At 42.1% G+C, this 9,617-nt stretch overlaps 1 protein-coding gene across 1 annotated transcript; it reads right to left on the bottom strand.

Moving 5' to 3' along the window:
- Positions 1-4,543: 4,543 nt before the first annotated feature.
- Positions 4,544-9,022, bottom strand: Tmem229a (transmembrane protein 229A). The gene has a single exon (XM_063241308.1). The coding sequence runs from the start codon at positions 8,311-8,313 to the stop codon at positions 6,484-6,486; it is 1,830 nt and encodes a 609-aa protein (XP_063097378.1). The 5' UTR covers positions 8,314-9,022; the 3' UTR covers positions 4,544-6,483.
- Between the last annotated feature and the right edge of the window lie 595 nt (positions 9,023-9,617).

Here is a 9,617-nt window from a genome sequence, read left to right as displayed (position 1 = left end):
AATACATAGCCTCAAAAAGTCAATTCAGACCTATTTGCAAACTTTCTAACCTTGGGTCCTCAGTCTGCGAATGTAAAGCTTGGAAAAATAAATGAAAGGTATAAACGGAGTCTTATTTTTAGGAACTTTTTCACCAAACTAAACCACAGGAAAAAAAGAATCCAAAAGGGTTCTTCTGACAGATCTGAGCCAGTACAATGATTTATAGCACTGGATGTGATCAAGAGGGTAGCTGCACACTTGCCTTGGAGGATTTGAAAAGAATTGTTCTTCTGGCTGGTGATGGAATGAGATGACTTTTAACTATCTCCTAAAACTGTTCAATGCTTTTAGATTTTAATTAGTTGTAGTCTGTGTACTTGTACACTGGGGAACTACTTTAATTATTATTCAAACCCTCACAGCTCAATAGTATTATTACATAAAATTAAAATAAAAATATTACTCAGTAAATGTATTTTTAAAAATTTATTTTTGTCTTTTTGAGACAGGGTTTCACTGTGAAGTTCAGGCTGGCCTTGAACTCACTTTGCAGCCTGGTTGGCCTCAAAATCACATTGATCCTCCTGCCTTGTCCTCTTGAGTGCGTGGATTAATAAGCATGTACCACCATGTCCAGCCTGGGTAAATATTAGCACAATAAAATATTCATTTTGGTACTCAATAAGATGCAAGGTGTGTGCAGTATTTAATTTTCCTTGGAATGTAATTTTTGTAAGCTACAAGGATTTAGGATGGCATTCATATATTTGAATTTTTTCAGCCATAGAAAAATAAAACACAGTCTCAAGTCCATTGATCACTATCCATTTTCACTGTTTCTTCCATAACTATTCATTTGTTTCTGCTTCATTTTGTTTTGCTAGAGAAATCATTACCACTAACTACAATGACAAATTTTGTTGAGCACTGAAGTAGTTGTAATCTTAATTCTGTTGTACTCTTTTTTTCCTCTTATCCTTTCATTACTTCTAATACAAAGTTAATACTAAAATGGTTCTCCTTCAAAAATATATACCTGCGTGTGCTAATCTAGTTAGTGTTTCTAAAAGTTAATAGGTGACCAAAAATACGATACAAATTTTCTTCATGTTACCAACAATATTATACTCTAAAATAATATTCTTACATGTACTTAAAATTCTAAATCTGAGATCCTGTAAGATTATCATATTCACCATGGATATTAATAATATTTTAATAAAATATTTTATCTGCACTATAAATGTATATCAGAATCCCATCAGAAGTGAGGTTAATTTTCTTCTTAATACATTTTAGATTGCCAAATTGATTTATGGCATCTTTCATCTTTCCCTGACTGCTTGTTTCTGTGACACCTGTGACCTCTAAATTTCTATCCTGTTACAGTTGTTTGGGTTGGCAATGAGAAGTTACCAGGAAACTCTACCAGGTGATGTCCAGTAGGTGAAATGGAGCAGCCGACCAAGGACTTGTCCTGGGCTTAATCAGGTTAAAACTCCAATGATCTTCTACTTCCATATTACAGAGTATGTGTTTTTATTTCTGAAATAATTATAGTTTTCTCAAGGTTCTCAAAAACATGCATCATTTGAAAAGATATAAGAATACCCTATGACAAAGAATGAAATACTGATTTTAAAGTAGGAATAAAACTTTTCTTTAAAGAAGTTTTAGTGTATTAAATGAGAAGGCTGATGGTATAAATTAGCTTATGAATCTTTCAGAAGACTTCTTCACTGCTAGACAGTGGATTTTTTTTTTACCTCAACTCATGACAGCTTTCTCTTCATTTGGTCATTATATTAAAACACAATTAATACTTCCATGAATAGTTAATTGAAAGCAGAATTGAGAATTTGTCTTTCAAGATGTAAATTTTGTTTTGGATAGAAGACTTGATGTTGTTAACCTTCACAGTGTCTCATACCCTCTAATTCTTCTTGATCATCATAAATACATAATGTTTACTAGTGGGAAAAGTTGGTCCATGTGATTTTTTCACTGTAATAGAATTGTTATGAAGTAAGAAGAAAATTGAACCTTTTGTAAGTCAAGGACAAATTCCTTCTCCCCCTGGTCTGGTAATTTCCTTGACAATTTTGCAATGATAATTTAAAAATTGAGGGAAATTTTCTCTATATTTCATATTGTCTTTTTATTAAGAGGAAAAATAGTCTCTGAGAAAAGGTTTCTGTACACACATTGCAGGTTAATTTGCAATTTCTGTTGTTAGTGACCAGAAGCTGTTGTCTGTGAGACAGTCTGTTGCCTCACTGATGAAAATTAGAATGAGGGCAAATCCAGTAACAGATACCTTCAAAAACAGTTGTGGGTTTTCTTCCTTCCTCTGGTACCAAGCCCAGTGTGTGTGTGTGTGTGTGTGTGTGTGTGTGTGTGTGTGTGTGTGTAGGGTGGTGGTAGTACATCAGAATCACCTTTGCTATTTCTTTTTAGTATAAACTAAGGCACTGTGTTTGGGGAGGGAGACAAAAGGACTATATTCGCTTTTTTTTACTTCGCTCCAGTAAATGAGCTTTGCTCCAGGAAGAAATGTTGGCCACAGTATATTTAAAATTAATTGAAAAAGTAAAAGATTTTGATGCTTTTTAATATAAGGAAGATTGATTGTACTAAATGCTTTCAGATATTACACTGCATTGTTTTATTTACTACTCTAACCCTATATCAGAAGAATAATTTGTATTCCAGTCATATTGATTTTAATGGATTTTGGAGGTAGAAAAAGAATAAAAGCAGTATATAAATATTCTTCACCATTTTTCTTAAACTGAACAAAGCTTCATGATGAGAGAAATTATTTCAAAACCATAGAAATTCTTCTTTTTTTCTCAGAAGATAGAATTATCCAATTAAAGATGTTTCTTAAACAATAAAAGACAGGTCATATTTTTCTAAGTTTTGTGTTTTGTCAAACTGAAGCATGAAATGTCAAGCATTTACAAGAAAACAGTCACAGTTAAGTACACTGAATCACAGAAATGGATTATCAACCTTACTGAGAACCTAGTATGATATAGGAACTTCTGTATTCACTGTTAAAAGAAAAAATTGGAAACATCATATTCCTTTTCAGATTAAAAGGAATTAATACAATTGATTTAAAATTTAAAGTACTTCTAATACATAAGAAATTCCAGAACTGTATATGATAAACACAGACAAAAAATTACAGTTGTTATTTTTTTTCATATTTTACTAGTAAGAACTTTTTTTAGACTCAGGTATTTAGTAAAATTCAGGTTAAATATGTGTAAAATATGTATTTTTGGCAGCTTAGCTCTATAGTGATACTTGGCCAGAGCACTATATTTAACATATAGCAACAATTATAGGGTGTTAATAGCTTATGATATGAAGTACCTTACATCTTAGCTTATTATTCTTATATTTTTCTTTCTTTCTTTTTTTTTTTTTTGAACTCAGGACCTCATGCTTTTTAGGCAGGCATGATGTCCCTGGGTTATACCCCCAGCTCTTCGATATACTTTTCTACTAAAATTTTTCTGATTCTATTTCTGATCACTGGTTGGATATAAAGCCATATCATATGAGGAACAGAACTAGGCTGATTGCTGTATCCTGCTGTTAGCTCCTTTTGCACTTACCATAAAATAAACAGTGCATCTTTGTGTAATAGTGTGTAGCTTTTATACAGCTACCCTTGCACCTGTAATACTGAAAGAGCTGAACCTTCATACAGGTTATGAAGTGAAATGCATAAAAGTTACTGTGACCAGTAGATTCGGACATGATCACATTGCTTCTAAGAAAAGATCCTGGTATCCTACATACCTGAACTCAAATCTAAATGCCCAATAGTGATTTGGAAAGTTACTTAATCTATTTGGGTTCAGTTTTGGTGTCTTCATTTATAAAATGAGAGCTGTCAGAGGTTTAAGTGAATATATACACATATATAATTTGTATTTAAAATATATATACATATAAGATGTATATTCACTCAAGATATATATGTATCTAACCACTTAGGTTCCCTCTCTCTCTCTGACTCTGTCTCTCTCTCTTAAGTTCTTGCCAGTCAGTACATGCCATGTAAATATTAACTATCATTATACTGCCTTATCAGTTCTGTATCGTAACTACTAATGAGTAACAAAATTAAATGATCGGATAGCTTTTCCTTTTCTCTGCTTTTCCTTTAAAAGTTCAAAGGTTGCAGCAAAACGACAATGTTCAGTTGTGTAAACCCAGAAGGAGATGCCCTCAAGCAAGGTGGTGATTTAATAGGCTAATAGCTTGCTGGATATAAAACCGACTCTTTGTAGAACTAACAGAGGGACTGTTAATGGACTTTTGTTGCAGATGATGGATTGATATTCCAGGGACAGCACTGATGACAGTCCTCAGAACCACTGCCTCTCATAGCCTTTGTGAAAACAGCAGCCCTGAGAATAAGTAAAATTTCATGTAAATCAAAACAAGATTTTATCTGTATTCATTCACTGTGGTAGCTCAGATTGTAGAGAAGTGCCTAGCAAATGATAGAGGCCCAAAAACTATTCACAAGAGAACTGAATGGATGAAAACCGTGACCGTCCTTTTAATGGGATTACTATTAAAAGCAAGATACAATGACATGCTTTCCTACTTCTTGATAGATTTTTGACCCTGAGAATGGTGGCAGGCAGGTCAGCAGAATGGAGGAGCAGCATGTGAAAGGTATAATGCAAATATTTCAAAAAGTCAGGATTCAGTGAAATATTCACAGACCATGTTGTGTGAAGGAAGCAGTGTCACATACCAATTAGGTCCATGCTCATGTTTCACGTTTCAATGACAAATAACCCTGTTCAGCATCTGCCTACCTTTCTGTCTATGCTCAGATATGTTTTCCCCAGCCTTTAAAAAATCTTTGACCTGTGACTAAGTGTGATAAACAACTTCAGTGAAACTCTCAGCAAAAGTTACTTTTAAGCTTTCCCTGACTAATCAGCAAGACATCAATCATTTCACAGTTGGGGTTCATGTACAGCATGACTTATAATTTACATCGAAGCCTCAGAAAGTCAGTTAAAATGCCCTCAGAACTATGTGCGATTTAAGTCTAAATGCATGTTCTTTTCTATTCCCAAAGTAAACATTTTTTGAAAACAGAAAAATGTCCCTTTTACAGCTTAATGGATGATTTCAGTAGGGACCTATTCAATATACCCTGTAAATTTTATTAATTATTTTTGTAATGAAAGCCGAGAAGGTATTAGTCATTCTTTTTGCTCAACTATGTTCAATACATTTGTCTTTTCCAAGTATAGTAAAACAGTGAACAAACTCATAGTACCTTATTAATTAATTAGACACGATTTCTTAAGATGGTTTCTATTATCTCATTTAACTTTGGAGCTTGCAGCTATTAAAGAGGTCACCAACAAGCTATTACTGTTTTACAAAGCACATTACCAAATTAGACCTGGTACAAGAACTCTGGGTCCAGCAGGAAAAAAAAAAAAAAAGTATACAAATGAATCACAGCGGAAAAATGCTGAAAACACCTATCTGTAGCCATACAAAACAGGCCTAAGGTAATTAGTGTTACCATTCAGGTTCATTTTATTCCAAGGTATTGTGTTTCTGTGCTTGAATCTTCATGTAGAAAATGTACCTTAGCATTGCAACACTAAGTGTTGGTGGTGTAATGTCATAGGGTCCTGGGGCACGTAGGGTAAACTTTTATATTATTGCACAGTTAACAAAATGTACAGCTATAGACAACATAGTATCTGATGAATACACACTTGGTGTTTAAGGCTAACCAAATGATTGGAAAGCAATCACGGCCAGGACAGAGATCAACTATCTATCTGGGCACAGTGTTACCTGTTTGAGTTGTTAGAAAAAGATTTCTCAATTTAAAATCTGTTCAGAAGACTTTTTCACATTTATCAGTTTCTTTTCACTTTTGTGCTAGACAGGCACTTTAAGAGCTATGAACTGCAGTTTCAGAAGTATAAGACACAGGAGTTTCAGCTGTCGTTGGTAAATATAGGAAAGAATTAACACAGAATTGGATTAAAAAGAAACTAAATAAAAGTAAGAAAACTGCTCTAAATCTTGTAAAAATCACCGGTCTCTGATGCGCACAACTCCTATGCTAGAAAAGAAAAATTAACAGCTATCATCCATCTATATCCATACCAGTGAACACTACAGCTTTCCGATATTAAGGTACAATGGTTTTGCTGTTTGGGTTTGTAAAGATTTAAAAATACTTATGTTAGAAAGTACTTTCAATGATTTTCGAGTAGTATAGTATCTCAAAGTATTCTGTTGTACAGAGGTCCCAAACACTCAGAGAAACTAAAATGTCGAAGAAAACAGGTTGTAAGAGTTTAGTAAAGTGTATAAAAATCAAAAGACTAACGTGAAAAAATAAATTGCATTCATTCATAGGATTCCAATGACTCTTTTTCCCCTCTTTCCTTTGTTTTTTTTGTTTTTCGTTTTTTGTTTTTCCTGGTCTTAGTTAGCTGGTACATACTGCACCCGCCACAGCACGTTGGAAAGCAGGTCCTGGTACACACTAAGAAATATCCAACCAGGTAAATACAACAGGGTGATGAGGCCCATGAAATTGAGCGGGTAGTGGGAATAATCCCAGGAACAAGCCCCGCACGTGCGAAGTCCCAGACCCCAGGACAACTCCCAAGCGTAGATGAAGATCACGTAGATGGGCACTCGCTTCCAGGTGCCCCAGCCACGGCTGTAGTGGAGGTGAAAATAGAGCTTTTCCACCACAAAACTGCAGCTGCCATACATTAAGAAGGACCAAAGCGACGTGTGACCGCTGGTTGTCCCGTCCCCCTGCCCCAGCACATTAAAGAAGAAGGTAAAGAAGATCTCATCCAGAAAGCCGTGCATTCCGAAGAAAACAAAGCGGAGCAGGTCGGGTAGTCCCTGGCTAGGGGCTCCTCCGGCACCCCTGGGACCTCGGGGTCTTCGCCGCCGGCCCTCGGCTGCCGCGGGGACCCGGGCTCCCGGAGGAGGGGCGGGCAGCGCGCCCCAGCGCCGCTGTTGCAGCCGCCGCTGCCGGTGGTACCGCAGGCGCAGAAAGCGCTTCAGGAACACTTGGCCGTGGTAGAGAGCCAGCACGTACTGCAGCGCCAGGTCCAGCGCCCCCGGCGCCGCCGCGCCCCCCTGCCCGCCGCCCACGCCGAGCAGCAGCGCCTGGCCCGCCAGGATCTGCAGCCCCACGTGGGCCGAGGGATACAGGAGGAAATTGAAGAGGAAGGCGCTGGGGCAGCGCGGCTGCTGCAGGTAGAGCTTCTCCAGGACCAAGTGGGTGAGCGAGTGCAGGAGGCAGCGGTAGGGCGAGGAGAAGCCGAGCATCCGCGGGTCCGGGCTGCGAGCGAAGAGCCGCGCCGAGGACACCAGCACGTCAAGGGTGATCCCGTGCATCCCGTAGAAGTACAGGCGCATCCAGGCGGGCAGCGCGGTGCCCTCGCCCGGCGCTTCAGCGGTGGACAGCGGCTCCGGGCAGCGGGTGGCCGCCTCGCTGCCCTGCCCGCCGGGGGCCCCGGGACGCCGCGCTGCGCCGCCCCTCCGTGCCGGCGCCTCGCTGTCCACGTCGCTGCCCGCCATGGGCTCGGAGGCTACACGGCGCGCGGAGCTGCGGGGCCGAGCTGCCGCTGCCGGTCCCCGGGGGGCGCGGGGAGCCCCGTCCCGGCCGCAGTCCCGCGGCGGCGGCGGCGGGGGCTGGTGCGCTCGGGGGTCACGCGCGTCGCCCGCCCGGAGGAGCCTCCAGCCGCGCCCTCCGCCCCAGTGCACCGCGAGGTGTCGCCGGTCGGAGCCCGCGCTCACCCTGCGCGGCCTAAAGGGCGTCGCGTCGGGAGAGGGGAGGAGACGCCGGGGCCGCGAGGAGGAACGTGGAGACTGGATCGAGCCCCATCCCCTCCGCGGCGCAGCCCCGCCGCCTCTGCCGCAGGCTCTGGGAGCGGCCGCGGCCCTTCCCGCGCCTCCCCGCCGGGCCCGACCTCTCCCGCCTTCGCAGCGCCCCGCCACGCCCCGGCCTTGCGCGCCCAGCCTCGCGGGGGGCGGCCGGAGAAGGCCGGCTCGGCTCCTGGGCCGGCGCCCCGCGCCCCGCACCCGCGTCCCGGCCCTGCGGTGGGCGCTGGCTGGGCGCAGCCGCGGAGCGCGGCAGCACCTAACAGGTGTGAGCGGCGCGAGCTGCGGGCCATCCCGGCGTGCGGGAGCCAGGCCAGGCCTTGGCTGGCAGAGACCAATGGCCGGGTGCCACGGCCCGGAGGCTGGGCCCAAGACCAGACCGCGGTGCGGCGGGTTTAACGTTCCCATTCAGCGCCAGCTGTGTCCCGCTCGCCCAGAGTAAGCCCGAGACTCCGCGCCTGCCCGCCCCCGCGTAACCGGCGTTTGAAATGCTGCCTCGAGGCCTGATCTCCTTTCCCAGTGTCTTCTCCTGGTCAGGCTGCTTCACTAGCTCAGCTCACTGGGGCCAAGGACGGAGATTCGAAGTCCTCCAGCAGGAGAAGATGTGAGGCCAGCAGAGTTGGGGTGTGCAGGACAGGAAATACATTGCTCCTGCCACCGCGGGGTGGTCTCCGGTCTCCGGTGGAGAACAGTCTGTGCACCTTGGCTCCGGCTGGCATACCTCAGAGCTGGTGTGCTCTTTTTGCCGATCTAGGTCATTCCAGAAACGCAGTGCGAAATAGAGGGCCAGGGTTTTTCTTTTCCTGGGTTTCCTTTTTCCTTCCTCTCTGTCTCCAGCTCCCCGTCCCCCTTCTTATTTTTCTGGTGGTAACGAGGAAGAAGGGGTTTTAAAGTGTTGATAAAAATGACTCTGACTTTTTTTTTTCCAGTTTTGAGTCAAGCTTGGAATTGGAAAAGTCCTTAGAGATAAATTATACCGCTCACAAGCATGTACAAACAGGAGCTAGATAACTGTTTTAATCTGTGAAGGAGATCGGATCTTTTACCTGGATAAAGAAAGGGTTTTATGGGGAGTTTTCTTTTTTCTGCGGGAGGATGAACGTTCTCAGGCAGAGCTTCCATTTCTAAGGCAACTTCCTCCCAATGCCCTCCCCTTAGATATTTAAATCCCTTCTGTTACAATCTCAGACAGCTAAACTTTCTGTGAAGTAGGTAAAAGAGAAGTTGGAATTTGGTGAGAAAACTGTTTCTATGATAACACTGGTATGAAGTCAAAGGTCTGATTTTCTTTTTCCAGCTTCATTAGCATGTTATCTATCTGACTTTCTTTGGTAATTGTAACAAGTCCAAGTTCATGGTGGAAGTTGTCACACCAGAGACAGAAGTGTCAGGTAGCAAGCTCATCAAACCTGTTGCCAAACAGAAACACAGCTAGATGTTCAAATGCCTGAGGAATAATGGTGGCGAAAACCATTAATGTAGTAAAGGTGTAGCCTGTCTTTAAGAGTATGTCATCTATGTGAAATGGTTTGAAAACAGTCTATCATGCTTGTGTAATACCTACTTACGGTCAGTATTAATAATACATAACTATGATTGGCTAGTAGTATACAGAAAATACATACCTACTTATGGTCAATATTAATAATACATAACTATGATTGGCTAGTAGTATACACAAAATGAAATATTTCTTTTGACTATTTTATTCA

Source organism: Cavia porcellus, unplaced genomic scaffold (genome assembly GCF_034190915.1).
Source record: "Cavia porcellus strain 051 isolate PalLab524CR breed Dunkin Hartley unplaced genomic scaffold, mCavPor4.1 scaffold_2, whole genome shotgun sequence".
Lineage (NCBI taxonomy): Eukaryota > Metazoa > Chordata > Mammalia > Rodentia > Caviidae > Cavia > Cavia porcellus.
The sequence above is the reverse complement of the archived record's forward strand: the minus strand, read 5'-3'. Positions and strand labels throughout refer to the sequence as shown.

Bases quoted from the DNA above. Each gene is read 5' to 3' on its own strand.
- Tmem229a (XM_063241308.1), bottom strand. From the start codon at position 8,313: ATGGGAACGTTAAACCCGCCGCACCGCGGTCTGGTCTTGGGCCCAGCC.